The 25,024-nt window shown below is 47.0% G+C and overlaps 1 protein-coding gene across 33 annotated transcripts in view; it reads left to right on the forward strand.

Moving 5' to 3' along the window:
* Positions 1-25,024, forward strand: part of trol (terribly reduced optic lobes) — a 531,158-nt gene that overhangs the window by 183,878 nt on the left and 322,256 nt on the right. For all 33 annotated transcript variants that reach the window (XM_075888764.1, XM_075888744.1, XM_075888745.1 and 30 more), the window contains exons 2-4: positions 471-912; positions 18,571-18,924; positions 22,225-22,380. In XM_075888764.1, the coding sequence (XP_075744879.1) occupies positions 471-912; positions 18,571-18,924; positions 22,225-22,380 (952 nt within the window). The remainder of the gene's footprint in view (positions 1-470; positions 913-18,570; positions 18,925-22,224; positions 22,381-25,024) is intronic.

Consider the following 25,024-nt stretch of genomic DNA (forward strand, 5'->3'; position numbering starts at 1 on the left):
TATAACTTTTGTAAGCGCTAAAGGCACGTACGCGACACGAGTGAAAGACAAGTCATTAGGGAGTTTCAGAGTAGCGCACCGCGAGTCCTTGCGGTGCGGTCGCTGCCACTGCGCGTGCGTCGTAATGCGAGTCGGCGTTCGCGGACCGCACGCAAAAAAAAAAAAAAATCCGAAATTGCGTGCGGTGATGGCGGCCCGCATGTGGCCTGCAAGCGCTGGTTTCGAGGCTACGGTGTCGCTGCGATCGTGCGTTGCGGATCGCAGCAGGGCAAACGCTATTCTAAACCTCATATGGCGCCCGCAACGGCCGCAGCGCTTGCAAACGGTATTCTAAATCTCCCTATTCGCTCGTCTTGCGTACGTGCCTTTAGCTACGGATCGCCATATTTGATACATTGGTCTGCAGTGCTAATATGACAGGATTGTATACCTATTTAACTGCCCCGGATACCCGTGATTTGTGCTCGCAGGTGGACCCGGACATTACCTTTGACGATGTCGGCGACCATGATGACCACGAGGCGACCTTCCGGCGGCGCTCCGCGGGGCCGGACTCCGGTCTGTCGGGCTTTGCAAGTTCCATCCTGCGTCGAGTGCGCAGAGCCTGGCTTTTCGGATTCGGTGCTGGCCAAACCAAAACAGCGTCTTCCCCCGATGCGCCGGGCGAGAGCTCTACGCCGGTCGTCCAGTCGACGACTACGCCTCAGTACACCACTCGGCGCTTCTCGCGGCAATTGGACGATGACTTCGAGTACCCGGGCTCTGGCGATGGCAATGGGGACGACGAAGACCAGGAGGACGTTTCGTCGGCGACGCACAGTGGCGCGGGATACCCCAGCTCCGATGGTGACAGCGGCCGTCCACCCGTACTCGATGGCAGGCCCACCAAGACAACGCATGCTCAACTGCCCCGTGAGTACACGTTTTGTCTTACGCAAGCAGCGCAGGCCAGTTATGTATGTATGAGCCGGTGCACTGAGCTGTTGCAGTTACGGGGACGTCTTGGATGAGGCGGCATTGTCCTGCACCGTCGAAGATAGCATTGAGTGTGAACGCACTAATGCTGCGACAGCGCGTTTTGTGATCGACCTAGTTTCGGTTTTTCTACGCTAAATACAAGGCTTAGACTTAGTCTTGATTCAACTTGTCTAAAATTATCATTGCCTTAGTCCTTGCTCAATTATTCGTTATTTAATTTTCAATACTTTAACTCTTTTGTTACCACGCCTATTCAAATCGATCACCGGTGATCGATGCTTTGGATCATCGATTTTGGCATGGGGAATTCGCTTCCCGCGCACGAAGCACATTGTAGTAGTTAGTCCAGCCACTGAACTTTCAGAATCAATCAGAATTTGCCCGTTTTGGCAACACAGTGATTTTCGACAGACTTTTGCGGGAATCGATGTGCATATGTGTTGGAAAAATGCACTTGGTTGCGAATAAATTCTACAAAAAAATGTTTCAGGTCTGCCGCATGTATAAAGTGCGGAGGTGGACTTCTCAACCAGTTTCCAGTAGCTTTAGCTTTGTTTGTAATATTATAATAAAGACAGGGCTGCATACAGTGTCGCTAGTCGCTCCTGTGGCGTCATCGTCACGCGCGCACGAGTGCGAACTTGCGCCGTGGGAAACGCGAGCCGCACGGCACTGTCTTGCAACGTGCGCACCTTTATTGAGTGAGGCGGAAATGTTAGAGGCCCGTGTACTAAGATTTGGGTGCACGTTAAAGAACCCCAGGTGGTCAAAATTTCCGGAGCCCTCCACTACGGCGTCTCTCATAATCAAATAGTGGTTTTGGGACGTTAAACCCCACAAATCAATCATTTATTGAGTGAGGACGAGCTTACAGTCCCAGGATGACAGCACCTCAGCTTCAAGGTTTATGGCTACAATGTTTTGCGTCGGCCTCAGACATCTGTATTCGTTCATTGTTTTTTGTTACGTCCTCAAGTTGTCTCCTTCACCACAAGTACATAGCTGCTGACTTTCATGCACAATTTTATAGCTACTCTGGTTACGTGCGTGGTCCACACGTCGCTAAGACGTGTGTGCTGGCGCCGGCTGCAGAGCTTCTCCTCGCGACTTGAAGGCCTTCGGAGCACGTCTTGGCCCTCACTACGGAGCAGGGCGAGACGTTTTAGAACTGCGCGCTATATTGTTCATTTTTAATACGATGCGCAAATACGCAGAGCAATATGCTGGGATGCATATATTGAAACGCCAACCTATGCGGATTGAGGTGGCTCATGAATAGAGGTGACGCTAGACGAAGTAGCGAAGTTCATTGGGCATCTGTTTTACAAAGGGATCATTCACATTACTGGCATCAACGTATATTAGAACACCACAAGCTCGTACCTAAAAAGAACAATTTACTGTGAAAAGTGTAAGGGTTCACTTGTGCCTCGCAAAAAACAAAAAAAGCAGTGCTTCACCACGAGCAATCAGCATCTTGGTTCCAATGTTCTGTGTGAAGACATTTTGTACAACATTTTTTTAAACTCTTCCTCGGTCATTTATCTTGCAAATGTATTGACACAATCTTTCAAGTTTAGTTATCACCCCGTTACACAGTAACTCTCAGCACAAACCGCGCCTGCGTTCGAGAAACTTCAGTGCTGTCGCAGAACAATTTAAATTACGAACACAAAGCTATTCTAGGACCAGCGAGGCTGCTAGCGATAGAATATTGGACGACACATGTATAAACGTCGACGTGCTTCAGCGTTTGTCAGTAGATTGACAGCCGACACTCTGTTCGCCGCTGTCAGTACCAGTGTGTGTTGCTGTAATCTGACCACCTGTTTACCTGCCACAAGTTTGGCCTAAATAAATAGTTCCATTTTAGGCAAGCTGTTTCTTCTATCGTCAGCGTCACGACCACGTGACATGTGGTCGAGGCGCTCCCCGGTCCATATACCCGCATTCAAAGTCAAACCTCAACCGTAGAAGGTGACCAACCGCGGTCAGCGAGCTCGCCGCAGGCAACGAGGGTGGCATTCCGAGTTCGCGCTTCTACCAGATAACAAACGAAAGGCCAGCGCCACGGCCACTACTGTGGCAACCATTGCACCGTCACCCGCCGCGGTCATGATTCAGCAGCCAAGAGAGCCACCGAGCACCCATGGATCCCCTCGTGAAGACTCGGAGACCTGGCTGGAGACCTGCGACCGAGTGGCCACCCTCAACCACTGGGACGCAAAAGAGAAGTTGCGGCGCGTCTATATTTTTACCTAGAAGACGCGGCAAGGACCTGATTCGACAGTCGAGAGTTTGGACTTGAAAACTGGATCTCCTTCATGGCACATTTCTAGACACGTTCAGGAGTATTGCCTGCTAAAGAAGGGCCGGGATGTTGCTGTAGACAAGGGTACAACTCACGAACGAAAACGTGACTATCTTCGTCGAAGCGATAACCCGGCTGTTTTGTCACACCAACCCCGGCATGCACGAGAAGGCAGGCGAAGGGTCAAGCTCTTCGCCGGGCTGATCCGAAGCCCACCGAAGACCGTCCAGTAATTTCTGGCAGAGACAGCAGCGATCGCAAAAACGCTGGAAATGCGAACCCGCCAGTACAATTGCCAAATGATGCGAGTCAGCCTAGGGCTTCATGCTCTCGGCTCCGATGGCCTGCGCGAAGCGATACGAGCGATTGTTCGAGAGGAACTGCGGAAGCTGCTACCCTCATCACAGCCACAAGTGGGCTCCTATCACAGACGTCGTTCGGGAAAAATCCAGTGATCGATCTCCACCTCTGAACCGCCACAGCCGCAAGCAATGAGCTACGTTGCAGCAGCCCAAAGCTTGCACAACAAGTCGTGTTTTCAAGTATGAACCAGCTAGCCTGCAAAAAAGTATTTCTACGCTCCACCTCCACGCGTATGTCAAGAAGCTACACCGTCGCAGTCTCGCCACCAGACAGCGTCGTCAATGGCGCCAATGCATCCACGCGTGGGCCAGCGCAACGCTCCGAAGAAGACTGACGTCTGGCGCGCCCCTGACCACCGCCCACTGAGCTACCACTGCGGTGAAGCCGGGCACACGTACCGCCGCTGCCGGTACAGCCAGATAGGACTACGTGGTTTCGCCATCGATGCGCTGCGTCCACAGTGGGGTGAAAGTCCACGTGACGTTGCCGACCATCTCGCCGGACTGCAGAGGACAACCCGAGGATCTTCTCGTTCACCTTCATTAGGCCGCTATATGTCACTGCACCGTCGTCCGTACATTGGCCCATGCCGGGGCCGGTCGCCTAGCCCGTATCAGGTAAAGTAAGGGCAGCAGTCGATGGAGGTGCGGTCGCTGAACGACGAACTGCTGCACATCCTCCGCCGCTGACGTTGACGCCACGACGAAACTTCAAGAACCTGCCGTCACCTCAACATAACCCCGACCTCGAAACTTCGCGACTAGAAGTAGTCTCGATTGCGCAACGTCACAGTGATGCCAACCGTCGTAGCCGTGATCCGACGCCGCGACCCAACCGCAACGCCAGGCGACGAACAAGCGACCTCGGCATTTTCATCGACGGCCACAGCGTCACTCCTCTCGTCGACACCGGAGCCGACTATTCCGTCATCTTTCGCTGCGAAATTGAAGGAAGTTAGAACCGCTTGTGAAGGCCCTAAAATTCGTACAGTCGGAGGTCACCTATTGACACCAGCGGGAATCCGCGCAGCCAGGGTGACCATCAACAGCTGCATTTATCCCGCAAGCTTCATCGTACTTTAGCATTTCTCGAGAGAGGTCATTCTTGGAATGGACTTCGTGGGCCTCCATGGTGCGTTCATCGACCTGAGAACAAAATCGATAATACTATCAACAGAAAAAGCACTACCGCAATACATCAGGAAACATCGTCCTGAATGTGCTGAAATAACAAGTGACCGTTCTTCCTCACTCAAGCGTTACTTCCGTCGGCACTCCGAAACCAGAAGACTTCGAATGCGTCGTTGGAGGAACCTGTTGTTCAACCGCGATATTTGCGTTGCAAGAGGAATTTCCGAGCTGCGTGAAGGGAAAGCAACAGTTGTGCTCACGAATTTCAGCAATGAGTACAAACACGTGAGCACGATGGTCGCATACATCGAGGAAATTGTGGAAGTCACCATTGCAATTGCCCTCACAGATTCCGTGGAACCTGCTCTCAAGAACCAAGCCCTTCCCCCGGCTTTCGACGTTAATCAGTCTCTGAATCATAAGCAGGAACAGCAGAAGATCCTGCTCCTGCAATACAGGGATAGCTTTTCGTCGTCGCCGAAAATTTGGCACACCCCGGTGGCGAAACATCGTGTCATAGCAGAGGAAAAATGCCAGATCACTCTGTCAGTCTGTGCAGGGTTTCGGCGCGAGAAGGCGAGACCGTAAAGATGCAACTCAAAGCAATTTCATGCGATGACATCATCCAGCCGTCCAACAGTTCGTGGGCGTCCCCCGAGGTGTTAGGGGAACCCTACGTTTTTGCGTCGATTATCGCCGCCTGAACAAAATCACGAAAGGCATCGATCCTCGCCCACGTATAGACGACGTGCTCTAGTGGATCGGCTCCGCAACGCGAAGTACTTTTCGTTTATGGACCTCAAGACGGGCTATTGGCAATTGGAGGGTGACGAGAGAGATGGAGAGAAGACTGTCTTTATCACTCCAGACGGCCTCTTCGAGTTCAAGGTTATGCCCCTCGGTCTTTGCTCGGTGCCTGTGACTTTTCAGCGTCTTATGGATACAGTACTGGTAGGATTGAAGTGACAGACTTGCTTTGTATACTTGGACGACGACGTCATCTTTTCCTCGAGCTTCGACGAGCATCTCCGGTGCCTTGCAGCAGTACTTCAAGCTATCAAGGCCTCTGGGCTAACCCTGAAGCCAGAAAAGTGCCAATTCGCGTACGATGAGCACTTGTTTCTTGTACACGGGATCAGTACATCTGGAGTCCGTCCCGACCCGCTTTGAATATTTTGCATATATACTGTTTTTTTATTGCAGTGTTAACCTGCTGGCAACCAAAAAATACTTTACGCATTTTATTCATTTAAAGTATTTTTGATTGTCTACAACACATATTTTTAGAAGAGAGCAGTTCATTGTGCAAAATTTTGTATGCCGCAATGCCTGCTGAAGTACTTTTCACTGGCAAAAACTATTCTCCCGGCACATATGAAAAATGACCATTTTAATTCGTGCGTAACGAGAGTTAATCTGTCCTTGATTGATTATACGTGCTTAAATACGTAGCTCTTACTATGCCTTGGCTTAATTAGCCTGGCTAAGCTTATTCCTGCTTTGTGAGGTGATGTCAGCTTTGCGCAGTTTTTGTTCGCGTCCGAACCGTGCTTCAATAGCTCCGCTGTTAAAACATATTTCTGTGTATTATGTATTATTTTCCTTGCCAATCAGTTACCTTATCACACTCCGGACAAATTTGCGCCAAAGAGCTGAAGCAGTTCCGCTGTAGCAAAGTTTTTCAGCGTGATATTATCTCCAACTCGTTCCGGAGACCGGACTTTTTGCATGGCCACAGGGTGAGACAGACTACCGCGGCCCACCACCCAGTCCTCGCTCCTTTTTGCGCGATGGTTTCGGTGTGTAAGACTGCAGAATCATTTCGACAGTTGTGGCAGGAATCTTTGTTTAAACGAAGCGGCTACTATTGAAACACGTGACAAAAAGATTCTCATTGCAAATGCGTGAAGATTTTTTGATCTCGGTAAGTTGCGTACACCGGCGCGAACAAGTTGCTTATATAAACATAATCCATAGTTAGTTGTTCTGTAGGGTAAGTATAACGGCGTGGCTAAATGTGTGAAATGTTAATGTTGTCGCTGGGTTCTAGGTCAACATTATGGAAAAACTGTGGTTTCCCCCCCCCCAGACTGCAGCACTCTGCAGGCGTGTGTATACTCTCTCCCCGCCACCATCGACGCGTGCCCGTCCAATTGAGCGCCGACCTTTTGGAAGCGCGCCGCTGGGATCCCAGCGGATGGCTGCGTCGCCGTCTTCCACTGTGGCCCTTTACGAGCTATCAACTCGTTTCTACCCTCACTCAATCCTTTTCTCCAGCCGAGTGACTCACTATACGCTTTTGTGCGGCCTCCATCGCCGTTTTCTCCGCCAATGCCAAGTTCAATGACCCTTGGTTCAGTGTACGCTTCGTTACTTGCGCTACCTGGGCGATTACTGCGCCGAGCTTCGAATTACGCACACTTTGATTAGGGCTGGCGTCTTGTATGCCTCATCAACGAAGCTCTTTAGTACGTAAGTTTTGAAAAAGATTGTGTCCTAAACATCTTATTAGTAGAAATGTTTTTTGTCAATAATCGGAAGTACTTAGAAAACAATGAACAAAAATGTGTGCTACATCAATGCACTTTCATTTGGTGGAGTAACACGCAAATTCAACACTTACAAGTTACGTTGCGTCTCGACGACCTATAGCGTGGCCCCCTGCTATGTGCTGCAGTCTATCATGTGCGCACCGAAGGCTGCTGGGAACGCACGTCCGCTGCTCGCTCTATGTTCATCATCGTCTTGCCCGTCACTTAATATGGTGTAGAAAACCAGCTTCAACCTGGTCTTCTTCAAGGAAATGTTGGCGCACAAACAAAGCGATGGCTACTCCCTAGCTTTTAAATGGGTCAGTTGTACAACACATGGTTATCTGCATATTTGATGCGCTGGCGCATCTACCAGTCCACCACGCCAGCGCTTCAAAAACTCTGAGGACGCTTCACATTCAAGAGTATATCCCGTGCGCATTGCCTTCACATGTGCAGCGAAAAAAGCCGCATTCTTGATGAGGGCGAAAACTTCTCAAGCTCGTGTGTTTAAGTTCACGTTCAAGGACCCCAGATGGTCGAAAGCCCTTCACCGCTGCGCACCGCATTCTCGTGACTACTTGACTCACCAAGCTATGGTCGAGTGTGGCGTGAATCCGACTGATTATTGCGCTCTGTCGCGCATTTCGTAGCGATGAAATCGACATGTCTGCGTGGTTACCGACGTTATGACCACGTTAGCTTACTCGGCGTTTCCCGTAAGCCACGGCATGTTCACGCAAACCAAATTCATCCACCTCCTTGCTCATAGCTAAAAATCCGCATTTGCGGCTTCGCTTGAAGCCACTTCCCACAATGCGCGGAATCTGGCGGAATTTTGCCTCAGTCTATGAGAATTTGGCTTTTCGCTTACGGGAAGGCCTGATCGGGTTTCTTCTTCGGGACGTATCATTCAAAATTTTAGGAAGGACAGGACCTCTATCTGAATCCGCCCTCCTTGCTTGTTTTGTGTGACGAAGTCTGTATTCCTTCAGTCGACTGCGACAATGTGAGGAGTTGTTACTCTTACCATAATTGGCAGCACCCAGGTTACGTGCAGTGTGCTCTTCGCCCAGCAAGGCCGACGCCTAAATTATTTATGGTTGCACTGTGCGTGCTGCGACGTCTATCGATTGCGAGAGGTGACCTTGCTCGGGTGTTCGTGAGGCCGAACAGACGCGGGTCTCGCCTATTTTTGATCTCCTCTTCAGCGTCTCCCTTTCACGGCTTCAATTCATAGGGCAATGCAACACGGTCGGGAAGGGTGAGACGGGCGGGCACCCTCGCTGTCGGTGCTTCCACTCCAGCGGCCCTGCAGAGCTGCACGCGTACCGCGCGCTTGTCGGCTTCGTCTCAGCGGACTATGTCGAGTCGTTGTGCCTGCTGTCTCGCACGTTAAGACTGCGCTCTCGACCGGCATCGTGGACACGATGGTTGTCTCATCCACCTCTTCCACACTACATCGTGTTACTCTTCTACTCTTTGTAACACTCGCTGGTGAGTCCGCGCGCGCGCGCGCGTGTGCGCGCGCGTGTGCGTGTGCGTGTGCGTGTGCGTGTGCGTGTGCGTGTGTGTGTGTGTTACCAATACACTTAAGCTTTCGATCTCCGATTAGATTGCGCGACGTTGGTCACTTACTTGTATTAACATCCGGGCTCGTCAAAAGTACATGCCTTGATGGCGGAGAACGCATGGCTGTGTTCCTTGATATTTCCAACCATGCATAGTAGGGTAGACAGTGGGAATTTGGTGCAGCGTTGTTCAAAAGAGGTGTATTCATTTTGAGCCATATTACCGCCTCTCGCATCGCCTTTTCGTACGTGTGAGCAAAAAACGGCTGCCGGTTCCTGTCAGGATGTTCTCTCGACTTGCCTTTTACGTCCAAACCCACATTTTTGCAAAAACAGTGACATTCTGTGATGTATATATACCACTTAATCCGGAAACTGCCTGAATTTGTCAATTCCGAACTGCGTCGGGATAGACCAGACTGCTTACTGTGACAGCAACATTAATTCGAAATGAAAACACGTGGCTCAGCTGGGCCACCGGATATTCGGTGGTCCGGGAGCAAATTGTTCGCAGACGAAATCCGTTTTCGTGCATCTTTTAAATGCCCACTAAGAGAAGACCGATACGAAAGATGTCGTCTTAAATTGTCGTCACGAGTGGAGATTTGTGCGCGCAATTTGTCAATAAAACTTCAGCCTTTATTTTATTCTTCGTTAATGAACATGTGATGGCAACATTGAGTGTTCTGAGTTCAATTTGTCAATCTAAGTCGATTCATTGTTTCGTTTCAGAGTCCCATTATGATTCGCTATTGGTTTGTCTTGCGGTTTTTAGTGTTCTCAAAAGTGCGGTGAACATTCAGTTTTGGAGATGTTACTGCGTTATATAGTGCTATTATACAGTGCTTCAAAATCTTGAAAATCGATGTCATACAGCAAAATACTTTGACTCTTAGCGGCGGAAATCTGATAAATACCCAGGGACTTGTAATAAAAACATTGATATAGCTGCGCAGTAAAAGTTCCTTAGTTCGAGCTCGAAAGCTAGGTGACTGTATAATTGTTCCTATTAAGCAGTTTGAATAAGCGGGCTGGTGATATAATTAACGGACATCACTCTATACTGCGTGGACAGAACCCAAAGTATGTACCACTGCACTCGTTGTCGTGACTACTTTGTGGCAGGTGGATTCGTGTGTTATGTTCATGGATCTCTAACAGCGGACATAAATTAATTGATCAGTCAGTGATACGCCATAAACCGAGCAGTGAGCCGTATGAAAATAAACGTGCGTAGCACTAATAATGCTTCAAACACGTTTATTAATCGGCAGAGGCAATGCAATCAAAATTAAAGGTAATCACTAATTCGTACAGGCACTGTGGGATCAGGGCATCAAGAAAGCCTATATAAACATGTTCAAATAAATCTACAGCGGATCCACAGCCACCATAGTCATCCATAAATAAAGCAACAGTATATCCTAATGAAAAATGGTTTAAGCCAGGGAGACATCTCTTCAATGCTATTCATTGCCTGTTTACAGGAGGTTTTCAGCATAGTTTTTTTAATATACACTATAGGGAACTCTGGCGCTAATGTCTATGGGAGCGGCAACGCCTAGCACTTCAGTGGGCATAGGAATGATGTGTAGCACACGGATTTGTCTAATCTTCGTACTTCTGACTCCTTGTGTGTATCTGCGGCTTAGAGCTGTTTTCTCACGAAACGAAAATCGGCAAATGTTGATTGGTTGCGCTTCACCGCCTTTTTTTTTTTAGACTTACCGTTTCGAATAAAGTCACGAAGTTCAAAAGTTTGTTCAAAAGTACGAAGGAAATCAGTGTGCTGCTCGTAATTCCCCTGGTCGCTGAACGATCGCAGCGCCAGTCCCCCCTCTAATTTTAGGAAACTCTATGGTTTTCAGGGCTCTAGATCGAAAGTTTGGGATAACAGTTCATAAAATCTTAGTAACCTGCGATTGCCTCATGACGCTGCAGGGTACAAATTACGCACCGTGATTATGCTGACTTGGACACGGAAAGCAGGGGAGTAGACCTGAAAATTCATGTCTGCTGCCGTTTTGTAGCGGTTCGGGCGCTCGGCTTCTGAGCTGAATGTGGCACGTTCGATCCGCGGCGGCCGCATTTCGATGGAGACAAAATGGTGGAGGCCCGTGTGGTGTCGGTGCACGTTACATAACATCAGATGGTCCTAAGCCCTCCACTACGGCGTCTCTAATGATGATAGTTTTGGGTCCTAAAACCTCGGATATTGTTAATATGCATACAACTAGAGTAATGAGCAACGGCTTCGCCAGAGAACCTTGCAATAGGTGGTGAGACACTGGAAGTTGTAAAGGAATACGCCTGCTTAGGACAGGTAGTAACCGCGGAGCCGAACCATGAGAGTGAAATAGTTAGAAGAAAAATGGGTTGCAGCATATTCGGCATGCCCAAATCATGGCCGGTATCATTATCATTATCATCAGCATCATTTATTTTCCCTGTTGGGGAAAATACATAAGGGGGGGGGGTAACAAAGTTAGACATGAGACTCGTCAGGTCACAAATTTCAAACACGCATCTCAGTGAAATAGATTACCTGTTTAGGTGCAAAATAAAAACATTTCAATTTAACGAGACATGAAGCACATTGTAAGATTGTAATGAATATTACAGCGTGAGGTGATCAGTAAGCAACTGCTTAAACACAATGGGGTTACGCTCGGTGACAACACTAGCTGGCAATATATTCCACTCTGCAATGGTGATCGGCCATTGCAGTATTGCCAGTATACCGCAAGAGAAAGCTATATAACAGCAGCATGTTGCCGGTACTTGCCTATACGGAGCAGAAACCTGGAGGCTTACAAAAAGGGCCCAACTTAAATTGAGGACGACGCAGCAAGCGATGCAAAGGAAAGTGATAGGGGTAATATTGTCACGGGCTAAGTATATGCCTGAGGATGACGACGACGAAGTGCTGAACGTGACCGTGCCCGGACTGCAGCAGCGTTGTACGCATTTGCTCGCCAGTGTATACTTTATTCCCCGTAACATCATTGGTGGAGGTGCGGGGTAGCACTCGCTATACAGCCCAACGAACTGGATCTTCGCAGCGGACGGCGCATTGCAGCTACCACGATGACTGACCAGGCTACTCAATGTCAACAAGATCCGTCAGCCCCGCAGCCGATCGTTGTGGTGCAACCTCGTGACCCAGGCCCATTCAACGGCACAAGTAGCATAGACGTCGATGACTGGCTGGTTCTATATGAGCGCGTCAGCAGCAGCAACCATTGGGATCCGACGCTTATGTTGGCGAACATCATCTTCTACTTGCGTGGCACAGCAAAACTCTGGTACGAGACACATCAAGAAGAGTTGACCAGCTGGGACGTCTGTAAGCAGAAATTGCGCTATCTATTTGGGAAACCCATTGGACGTCAAGTGGCTGCAAAGAAAGAGCTTGCGACTCGTGCCCAGACATCCACAGAGCCGTACATCGCGTACATCCAGGACGTGTTGGCTTTGCGCCGCAAGGTCAAGGACATGCTCGACGAGGACAAAGTCGGACACATCCTGAAAGGAATTGCGGATGACGCCTTCAATTTTCTCCTGTGCAAGGACTGCTCGACGGTGGAGTCGGTCATCGAAGCATGTCGTCGCTTCGAACAGGCAAAAAGTAGGCGCATAGTTCACCGATTTGACCGCCTTCCCAACACGGCGGCTACGTCCTCTTGCGAAGATTTTCCCACACTACACCAACCACCAGCGCCAGAAAACGTCCCCAGAATAGTCCGTCGGGAACTCGAGGCTATGGCTCCCGCTATGTCTAGCGTCAGCGCGCCAGGACACAACCTCCATGCTGTTTCAATGATACAGACCGTGGTTCGCCAAGAGATCGCGAATATGGGCATTTCGCCACCTCATCAAAATGCCCCTGCTACTTCCAGCTCGGCTCCAGTCGTTGCGGCTACCACTCCGAACCGCACGTTCGCGCCACGATGAAACCCAGCTGAATGGCGCACTCATGATGATCGGCCCATATGTTTCACGTGCCATCGGATAGGACACATCGCTCGCCATTGCCGCAGCCGTTGGACCTCATCACCTCGACCGAGCTTCTATGATTGGCGGCCTCGCTCTGAACGTGCACCTTAGGCCTGTCCTACCGTGCTGAGACAGGTGCAGAGCATAATCCAGAACGTCGGACCAGCCGCTCGCCATCGCCCGTGCGTCGTCAGTCCCGCTCGCCCCAACCCCGCCGTTCTCGGTCTCCCTACGACCGTCGCTCGGAAAACTAGCCGGTGCAGCCCCCGGAGGTGACGCTGCATACACGACTCGGACTGCGAATCCTCTGATTACTCCCGACCAGTGGTGCAACCTTCTTACAATTTTGGTTGATGGTTTACCTGTAACTGCTCTTATTGATACCGGTGCACAAATATCCGTGATGAGCTCGGACCTCCGCCGCCGCCTCCAAAAAGTTCTGACGCCTGCGATTGCACCTACCGTTCGTACAGCGGATGGGAGTACTCCTGCTGTGCTTGGAATGTGCACTGCGCGATTAACGATTTCTGAGCATCAAACTTCAGTTCTGTTTGCTGTACTGGAACATTGCCCTCATGACCTCATCCTTGGACTCGACTTTCTGACTTCCCACGCTGCGCTCATTGACTGTTCCAAAAGTCTTCTTCGGCTCGACCTACCATGCTTCTCAGAGACCGTCTCTACCAGCCCACCTCGTCTACGCTCTGTCGATTTCCTCAGACTTCCGCCGCAAGCCGCAGTCCAAGTCCAACTCTCACCATATCCTCCAGTACCCGATGGTGATTATGTTGCTGCCCCAATTTCTGACGTGGCCATGACACGCAATGTTGCACTCCCCAACACGGTGGTTACCGTTATGGACAACCAAATTTCCCGTCCTCAATTTCGGCTTCTCAGCGCAAGTTATTCCACGCGGCATGTCACTTGCGCATCTAACACCACTGGTCGACCACACAGTTTCCGCCCTAACCACCGATTCGCCAACCGATTTTTCATCAACGTCGCTCTCGTCACGTTCCTGTTCCGACCTTTTTAAGCCAATGCTATCTGACAAGCTCACCTCTGAACAAGTCTCTGCTTTCTGCCGTGTGCTTGCTTCTTATCGTGCTTGCTTCTTAGCGTGTTTGTTTGTAGCCTAGAATCCATGGCTCATACCCACTCTGGGGGATTGGCCAAGAAAACATATAGTCTCATATGGACGATAACTGCACTATTGCTTACAACAAAAAAGAAAAAAGTTGTAAAATGAAAACAGTATATTAAAAAAAAACTGATTCAGAGAGTGAGAAAAATATCAACAAGAAAATACACTAATAGCTATACCTTCATTTTGGCAAAACCAGCTGTCTGGTCGGCTCTTAAACATCACGCCTTTTCGATGGCTTCTACTTTTTCACCATCTTCTCAAGGAAAGACAAATATTCAATACTGCCCATCATTGCCATAATGCTGGGAAGCACTAAGCAGATGATGGGTGGTGCTTATTATGGCGGGCCACATGGTGTACCAAGCTGAGAAGCTCTGCCCACTATCGCATTAATGCTGGGAAGCAGTAAGCAGATGATGAGTGGGCTTATAAAGGCGGGCAATATATATAGTGTACCAAGTTGGGATCTGTACACATGTTCTACCGCTATTATTTTCACCAAAGTTTAGACCTATGACCGAGCGCAAACAATTGTGTTATCCGCACTTCTGGGTTTCAGAATACACGATTTCTACGAGTAAAAGTGACAATACAGCACAGCAGTGGCATCAATTAACCTAAACGAAGCATTTTTATTTGCGTAAGAAGCGACAAACATTGATGCGGCGGGATTTCAGCACTTCTAGAGAACGCAAGTCTCCTCTCACCGACGCCCGCCGGTCGCACTCGCCGGCACTTCTCTGGCTCTTATGCGAGAACACAGACTTCGCAATTCGCGTGTTTGTTGAACCAATGTGATAGCATAATATTTCTGGTGCACTGCATTCGTTTTGGCCAAGCTGTTATGTAGTTGTTGCTAACGATAAAGCTGCAGCAGTGCATTGGCACGACTGCACTATACGTTGCGCGAAGAACATTACAATACAAAATAAATTACGTGGGCGTATATATGGCACGAGCCTAGAGGCGTCATAAAGCCTGAGCAGATGTCGCCCTTTGGAATGAGCATGAAACGAATATTGAACTTGACAGTAACCGCTGGTAAACTGTACCTGCTTCCCACTCCACTTAATTTTTTCTTGCGATAGTGGATTGTAACAAAAACATAGCGCTGGTCCCATTATCTTAGTGGCAATGGTTACAGGCAGCAGTTGCTTGTGTATAATAAATGTGAAAACTTTAGTATGAGGTACAGATCTCGTCTATGTCAAGTACGCGACCAACAAAACTGAAGTCGAACAGTCAGTTCGTAGATTTACTATTTATTTAACAAATAACGACGCCTCCTTTATTTAGATGTCTGCCGCGTAAGAACAAAAACAGCTGTCACACTTTCTCTTCTCACTTTCGATCACTGTTGGTCTTCAGCGTCACCTGTGGCAGACGGTGCAACAACTCGACATTTTGCATAGCCTCCGAAACAGTAATGTATAGTTGCATATCTCGAATAACACTAGACTGACGCGCCCCTATAGGCCACAAGTTAAAAACGCTGTAATAATAGATAGGTGGATGGATGGATGGATGGATGTGGCTGTACCCTTTAGATCGGGTGGTGGCTAGCACCACCAAGCCGTAATACTTAGTGGACCAAAAGCTAGATTAATTTTTTTTGTCTTTAAACAGTGAGGTTGAGGACTCGTACTTTGCAGTGAAGGGTTTAATTTTCACTCGTGCTTTGACTTTAGCCACCAATCAGATAAACTCCTAGTTAATTCTACCCGCTTGAAGTCTATTTCGCCCTCCCTGTCCCTAAAACCCAGTGCTTTAAAAAACTGCGCCATCGTCCTGAACTATAGGGTGAAGCCCTTTACAGAACATTATCAAGTGTTCCGCAGTTTCCTCCTCCTCTCCACATGCACTGCATACCGTATCTACCCCTTTGTATTTGGCCCAATACGTCTTGGTTCGCAATACTCCTGTCCTGGCCTCAAACAGTAGAGAACTACCCCAGGTATCATCATAGATCCTTTCCTTGGCAATTTCCTGCTTAAAGGTTCGACAGATCTCTAGTGCGAACTTGTCTAGTGTGAACTCTGCGGACGGCGGAAGCGGTCAGTCGCCAGCGAACACTTAGCTGTGTGGACAGTTCCTGTTTTTCTGTGTTTATAAATAAATTTGTTCAGTTTTAATCACCGGCGTCGTTTCTCTCCCTGGTGTTTCACGACTGGAGAAATCTAGTCGTAGAGACGCCACATGTTCTTTAGGGGTGAAGCTACTGAAGCAATGGGTCGTGCGTCCTCGATATATGTAGTGGCTAGGTATATACCCACCTTTCGTTTAGTGCTTGGAATGTGCGCTAGATAGTGGTATTTGTACATGATAAATATATGACGAAAAGATGCGAGGTGGCAGTACTTGGACTGTTCACTAGACGGACAGATGGACGATTCACGGCTTGCCAATAAAACCCTCAGAAGCTTCGCCCCACTCATCCTTCACTCGGTGGATATGCTGCGATTTTGTTTGTTTGTTTGATGTCATGTTTTTCTTTAATCTGGTGTATATTATCATACACCAGATACATGGGGTGCAAAATTACTGCAAGCAATGCATGCTATACTCTTAGATCAACAAACAGAGCGTCGACCCTCGATAATCTGATACGCGGCAAGGCATTCAAGCACAATAGCTGGTGGCGGCGTTGGTTCGCCATTCAACTGAGCTGCTCGGGTTCATGCGCTCAAGCTGGACAAATGATCCCGAGATAATCTGGAATGCTCGCATACATTCTGGCGCGATTTGTGCAAGGCACTATTTCTAGTATTGTGGTGATTCATGGGCACTCGGACACAGACAAGTTCTCGAAAAAGAGAACATTTATGCACAATCGGATCATGATCACAAATATGCACATTTTCAATAGATAGCAGTACAGCAACACAGTTCTGTTTCCTGTCCTTACGGTCCCATAGCCTACAAGTATCTCTACACGCCCTGACTCGTGCAGTGACTATCGTTCGGAGATGACACTCGCAGTGCCGATGACCGTCTAGTCAATGCACGCTTGAAGCAAGAGAGGTGCGCTGACTCGTCCGGCTCAGGAACGTTCTGAAGCACGGTGAATCCGTGTAGCGCCGAAACCATGCCGCAGTCAGCTGTGCCGGATCGTGGACCTACACGTGATGCCAAGGCCACGCCCTCAACATGCGGCTGTGCCAGACCCCAGTTAACTTGGCACCGTGGACTGACACTGTAGCTGGTTGGTCTCGCACATCATCTGGGCCAAAATTAAGCAGCTCGTCCTGGCCCGCTTGCACGTTCACCATAGAAATGACCGCAAAGCCCGGTCTGGAAGCCAACCGTTCATCACAGGAAACGCCGGGCACATAGTCCCGGTTGGTTCGATGGCCTCGACTTAGCAACGCACGCTCTGCCAGTCGATGTTCCAAGGCCCACGCGCCTGGCGCTCGCCTTTCGCATGCACACGTCTTCGTTTGCGTCAACACTTTCGGTTCCCACTGTCAGTATCAGTTTTGGTGTGCTCTTACCAGACTCCCCCCAATTTTCAGTATGCTGTGGTGCGAAAATCTTTAGTGTGGATGCGACACAATGGAACACAATAACAGTCAATCACTGGCACATGCAGAAATGTCAGCATTGCAAGCATCTGTTGCAAAACACTGCAGACGCTTGCTCCACACACTCTATCTTGAGAGGTAGACACACTCCTCGCATGTTTGAAAACGGTCGGCAGTGATGCGTACTGCCACACACCTGCATACAGTGTATGCACCATACTGTGTATGCACCCCAACGTGGCAATGCAGAGCGTGCATTGCCGACGTAATATAGTCGAACGTTCCAAAGCACATGTGCCTCACGCTTGCCTTTCAGTTCATCGTTGTTTGCATCAAGACTTTCTGTTCGCTTTTTGTTTTGGTTTCGTTGCGATCTTACCACAACTATACTTGTGCAATAGGCCGGCAATGTAAATCTGAAAGCATTTTCGGCAATATCAATGTGAAGCATGTGTAAAAACAAAATAGAATCACGTGATCGCTAGCAATAAACACAATAGATTGTTAGTTAGCGCTTCTTGCTTTTTCTCCATCCGTGTGGTCATTTCTGCTGATACGTCAATCATAGAAGGGGATTTATTTTCTTTTTGCAATAGTCTCAAGCATTGGCGCAACATTGTAATGAAATGGATGCCTGCCGCTATATAAGGCTCGATTTCAGCTTGGACCTATCGCAATTTTTCGCTCGCAGCCAACGAAGCCCACACTGATATTTCTTCAGCTCGGGCTGTTTGACACTGTCGTCTTAATAGCAATAATGAACGGTGGTCTCGCACAAAGCAAGTTTGCATGTGTTTTCGATACCATAAATTGCAATGTCTACGGGCAGGCTATCAAGAAAAAAAAGACCGTGTGACCTATCACTGTATATTTTGTCGCTTTTGTTCGCCTGATACAGTGGGGAATTGGTCAAGAAGTGAGTGGTTTTACAGAATATTATATACTTTAGAATGAGAGAGGTTATAGAATGGAAATGTTGCATATTGCAATGGTGACCAAATTTTTCTTTGGCTTCGTTTCAGCCGTCGGCTCGTCGCCCATGTTTCGGAGCTCGGTGCTCATCCTGAACCAACCCTTCGACGCCAACTTGGTGCGCCAGGAGAGTGAGGCCTTCAAGCAGCTGAGCGGAGAGTTCGAGCTGATGCTCTCCCAGTCCCTGGCTCGTCTCTTGCGACCTCCGCACAACGTGGCCTCCGTCCAGGTGCTCCGCTTTGCGCCGGCTGCCCAGCCCGGGGCGCTCACAGTCACCTGCGACATCAAGCTTCCGCGCGCCGACCCAAAGGAACTGCAGCGTGCCATCCGCTCTGTCCTGGATGGCGGCCGCCTCGGCAACTTTGAACTGTCCAGCCAACACTCGACCTTCACTCAGCTGGGCGGTGAGTTTTCTTAATCTCTACTTAGGATGGCGTTCCAATAGCTCCTTCAAAGTAAGCCCACTCAGAGGTAATAAAAATTAATTTAATGTCGTGAGTATGCTACACAACTAAAAATATATGGTGTTAAGCATCAAACTGCATACATTTTCTGGTGAAGGTTGTACTAGCGGTTCCAACATTGTAAACCTCACGATTTTTTTTTTGGCGTACCAATACCTTCAAGTAGCTTTTTCTACATGCTGTGGCACTTTAGGATTCCTCGCCTGGTAACATTCATGGCTTGCCACTAAAAGTCTTCATTGTTGCAATTGATGAAAATCTTTCTAATGTATAATCGACTTCCTTTTCAATATTGACTTGTTATGAGCGTTCTTGCTTTGCCCTTATTTTTTTTGCATTTTTTCCTGCTTCTAGCATTTTCTAATATCCCATTTCGTTATAGCCCTGTATTGGGCTGTAGCACATATAAATAAATGAATAAATTACATCGTCCCGGTTCGCTCGAAGTCTTAAATTTGTATATCATCATACACCGTGAACCCACACATTCGCCTCGTTTTGTCCACATTTTTGTCAGTTCACATGCAATACACATATTGAAACAACAAGATTGTTTTGACTCGGGAAGCAGTTATTTGTCATCCTGGGATCAAATGCGTGTACCAAAGTTTGAATTGATTTTGTAGTAGCATTTTAAATGAAATTTTGCAAGATTGTCACCAGTGATTCTGCCGATCTATATGTTTTCACTACATTCTAATCTTACATTAATTGATGAGCGGATGCACATATCCTTCGCATGTTCTTGTATGGACAGCCAGTCAACGTTCAAAACTTAATGTTCCGTGGGACATACAATTTGGGCGCCCAGAAAACACTCATACGGGACATGGATTTTCAAAGTACGTCCATTGGCTATCCACGGTAGATATCCATACGGCCGGACAATTGTGTTCATAATAGACAGCCAGCGGATATCCGTTGTCACTTGTGTTGGGTAGATAAATATGGGCAAAATTGTAAACGCACACACGTACACTCTTCACATTGCTGGCTGTGCGTAATCGCACGAAACGCCTGGTGTTGCATTATAAAAGTATTATAATGGGAGCCTCGGTACAAATTTCTCAGCGATGTCCGAAAAATTTTCGGAGACGCGCTTTGTCTTTACCGTTTTGCTTGCATTGTACTCTGTGCGAAGCCTGTTCAGCTCGCCTAAAAACGGGAAGTAGAATAAGGAGATGAAAAAAATTGTTTTTCAGTACCGAAGCACGAGCACCGAGACATGTCATACTATTACTGGGAATATGATTTTAGGGTGCTTTCTTGATAAAAAAAAAAAAAACAGATTATCAAGAGAATGAAGTCGACAAGCAGCGAACGAAACCAGTGGTAATATGAAATTTTCGCATTTAAGGGGTGATGTTCCCGTGACTTCTATGTTTCGGGTTTGAGAAGTTCAAGAGATAGCATCATAGCATGATGCGGGGCAGAAACGACAAAAAAAGAAGCGCTGTCGGCAAGCAAGACCGTACATAAATTGCTGCACATGCGAAGGTCATGGAGGCACTTCGCAGACTCTTTAGCTGTGATGTATGATGAACCTTTTGAAACCGGTCGTTTCATTCTATTCTGGATGTGGAATGCATTGCTAATTTAGTTCTGGTACAGTTCGCATTGTGACCGTGTCGAGCAGGCGAACTAAGCGCGATAACTGCAAACCTGGAAGTATCTCTACTCGTACACAAAACAGGTGCTGCATACATTCTAGGGCCTTGCTCATTTGCCTGCTAAATTTAGCAGTCTTAGCCAACCATGGCTTTTTGTGGCACATATTTGAATGGGCTAATTACTTTTCCTCCTGGTGCATATAGGCTATGAGTATCAAGGCTCGCAGTGAAATGAGTCTTTTTCTTTCTACTTTCCCTTTAACTTGAACTCGGAGGGTTACGGCGTAGAGCTTCTTACAACATGAAACTCTACGGTCTACAGTACAATATGAAGCTCTATGGGTGACAGTTATATCGAGGCGGTTCACAATGTTTGAAAATGACCACAAACGTGGGAAAACAAGCAGGAACATCTACTGCTTGAAGCAGGTACAAAACTTTAATCATCTCAAAAGAGCTTCCGGCCGCCACCACTCAGTGGCGCCATGGTACCTGGAAGTTGCGAATAGATTATAGCACCTCCCATAATCCCTAAATTATACTTGCATGCTTCAATCCCAGTCGCATCACCCGCTTTTCCATGGGAGTGCTTGGTGCACCTGCTTCTAGCCATGAAATTGGTTTAGTGGCGCAAGGGCTACTGCCCGTTATGAATAGAACGCTCGTGATATTCTTCCATTGCAATCCCCTAGTTTCAAAGGTGAAAGCGTGATAAAACTTTGCGTGAAAAGCATGAAAGCATTTTCGTAGACACCTTTACGTCCCCATTCTAGAAATAAAAGGTTTATTCATCATAACATGGCAGAAGTCTCAAACAAACAATTAGCAAATCCTTTTGAGTATGAACTAATATACCCAATGCCACTGTCCATTTTTTATAGGTGCTCGTATATTTACATGCGTCAGCCCGATGCGGGTGAGGCATAATATAAGTGAACAGGCAGACTATGGGACATGTTATACTGCAATTGTTTTTATTGCACACGCCGACCGAGAGCAGTAGAAAATGCCTAAATAATTTCTTTAATGTCTACACACTATGCATTTGTGTATCGACCCTATATAAATATCTATACATGACCCGATGCGATTCCCGCGTTTCACATAAGGCACACTACTGGTAAATTTTGGAAAGACCAGGATGATTTGCCATCATTTGGCGAAGAACTTCTTCCGCAATGATGCAGTGTGTGAATGCCTTTTGCTGCAAAGGTCACCCTTTTTTTAAAATGGACTTCAAAAGGTCCAGCTTCATTTTATTGTAAAAGTTGGCATCAGTTACAGTTACACGAGAAAGACTCTCTCTATTTTGGCATTTGGGGTCAGGAGTATCAGAATCTTGATGTCTCCAGTGGTGGGCCCTGAGAAAGGGCATACACCAGCAGTGTCTATGAATGCTAGAGTTTCACACCAAAAGCTTGTGGTGTAACCGGATTCAATTGTCATGAATACAAAATGAAACAAACATCATTAGGCAATCCATGAATTTGACCTCTTGCACTGTACTTGCGATATTCAGTGTGAAACCATTTGCCCAAATCAAGCTATTGAAGCAAAAAAGGCGTCACAGAGGCTGTGTGCAAATTGGCTCCAGTTGAGTAGCATTCTAAAATTGTAACATTGTTTTCAGTGCCAACACCTCATCCTGGTGGCATTCATTGCGGAGCCGACATGTTTGCGTGCGATGACAACAGGCGGTGCGTCGAAATGTCACGTCGATGTGACGGGCATCGTGACTGCAATGATGGCTATGATGAAGAAAACTGTGTCCATCCAAGTTCTCAGGGTAATTCACTTTTTCTTTTGTCTTCTGCGTTGCATAACAGTGGCAGAAGGTGGGCATGAATTCTTGATTTTTTACTTGCTGGGCAATTAACTTCATCAGATGCGTCACCATATAACAAAAAAATGCAACTTGTCTTGAGCTGTACGTCAATACAGAATTTTCTTTAAATAATGTAATCGGTGCAATCAGACCTCATGCAAAATAGAGCTGAAATATTTTCAATATTAGCATTAAAAAGTAAATTAGCTTGACTCTTGTTGTCCTGCTTTTATTTCTTTTAATAGCAACGGTGAATCTCCACAAGCCCAAACTATGATTACTTTGATCATAGAAATTACCTTGTTGCCTAGTTATAGCTTGAATAGTACGAGCACTGACGCATGAAAAACATGCAGCACAGGCGGTGCAACAGCACAGGATGTCATGAGTGGTTGTTTCAGTTTCCATTTGTGTGATACAATCTCTCTCAATCTGCTTGTATGTACTAAGTGGGTGTGTGCAAAAGTGTGCTAAATTGAATAAGCTTTGAAAAAGTTTTTAGGTTTGAAACATGAATTATATCAAAGCACTCTTGTTTTCAATGAGATAATGTGACATTGTTCAGATAGCACGATGTGTGCGGTAGGCCAGGCTAACCAGTCTACACTGGCTAGCATAAACCTAAATAAGTGCACCATCACCATCAATCTCTATTCTTTTGTAGTGTTTTAGGGGCCTGAGATGTCACATGCTGTCATTATATACTGCTGTGGCCTGGCGTAATGCCGATCTACAAAACCACCAGTAGCGTGTGTTGCATTTCGAGTGCACACTCTTGAGTGCAGGCCTGAGCTCTCATTGCTTGGTGTAACGCAGACAAAATCGCATACAAAAGGAAGTGACCGATAGAAAGGAAAATAGGAAGAAATGTAAAAGAAATGAAACAGAGGAAAAAATTTTTATAATTAGAGGAAAGAGTACGGAAAAAAAAGGGAAGGCTGCCTGGCTCCTTAAGACGGTACATCCCTTGTGCGAAGCTGGCAAATTTTTTTTTTTTTTGTGTGTGTGTGGTTAGGCATCGGTTGTAGCATGATCTTGAATCTTGGACAACCTAGGACGATAGGTGCAAGTACGTGTGATCGTCAAACCTTGTTGCAATCATTCATGCTGTAGCAGCTGCTTGATCTAATTGGAGAGGGCACAGTTTACAGCTTACGTTTCAGGCACTGAATTACATGGTTACGTGTTGTAAGCACAGTGTTACGAGAGAAATGCTAAGACTGATGCTGTCATTTTGCTACACCCAAAAGTATGCACACTGCTCTCCATGAGAGAGCGCTGCTGGCCACACAAGCGATGTGCAAGCTGTGCCTAAGGCTTCATGGGCGAACAATTTTATTATCAATTTGTGAGAAGTTTAGTTGTTGCGTATCAACCTGCTAGAATCCTTCAGCTGCTTCTGTCTGCAGCAGGCAGCAACATAAGCTTATGCTAATGTTCTTGACAGCAATTAATAGTTCTTGAAAGAATGGGGGCAATTTTACACCTTAATGCAGAATATATTTTGCCCAAGTAGCCATGAAAATTTCATCTCAAATTTGTACAGGAAAAGGAAAGTCTATAAAAAAATGTGCTCGTTGACGACTGTTCTCGGTGTCATTGTGTAAGGAAACAATGTTACCTGAATATTCTCGCGGCCAAAAATAAGCATCACAATTTTATTTAAAGTATGCCTCCTTTCCTAGTGTTTCAACTTTATTGTATCTACTTAATCAAAAAAGAAAGGGTGAGTCAGCATGAGGCAGTTTTGCTACATGGTGTATTGCATCTGAGTTCTTTCTTCTCATGAACAAGTGGGGCTACACATTATCCTAGTTTGCACTACTGGGGCAGCCAGGGAATGCTGAGGCACTTGACAAATTATGACATCCCAATGTTGGCATTAATACCGCTCCCTTGGCTCACCTTGACACCTTTGCTGGAACAATGCACATAGTATTCATAGTATTCAGCATTGATTCGAACCAAAATAGTACAAGCCTAATGAGTTGCTCCCGAAATCGCTGTGCACTATGACAGCTCCACAGCAATGAGCTTTAGGCTAAATCTGTACTCTTGGAAAGGAGGCGTGTCATGGTGAAGAATTGCATTTTGTGATCAAAACCATAAATATTTCTTTCCCACAAGTTTCTAGCTACATGAATGAAGTATTAAACACAATTTAATGGAAATATACAAATGCACAAACATGTGTGCATCTCTTCGCTTGTTAGGTGTTGCATATGAGTGCCGAAAAGGCTTCCAAAGAAAGAGCTAGGTGGTAGACCCCATTATATTCTAATTTTTGTTAGACCCACTAGATTACTTTTTTTTTTTTCAGTCATGTCAATGAAAGCAAATTGCACCGCAAGTGCTTCCACTTCTGTGGTAGTTCGGCCAAAATTCTCTGTAGGTAACGTGTGTGCGTGTGTGTTTGTGTGTGTACATGTACGTTTGCATGCATCAAAGTTAGTATTTAGCCCAGACATGCATTTAAGACAGTGTTGAAAGTCTTTGTCATAATTTTTTATCAAATTAAGCTCTTATGAAGGCTGTTTACATGTTAATTTCAGCTGTTTAGCCTTAGGATCTGAGCTCTCCCAGATCTAATGTGCCAGGGTTTTTG

This window comes from Rhipicephalus microplus, chromosome 3 (assembly GCF_043290135.1).
Source record: "Rhipicephalus microplus isolate Deutch F79 chromosome 3, USDA_Rmic, whole genome shotgun sequence".
In the NCBI taxonomy this organism is placed as follows: domain Eukaryota; kingdom Metazoa; phylum Arthropoda; class Arachnida; order Ixodida; family Ixodidae; genus Rhipicephalus; species Rhipicephalus microplus.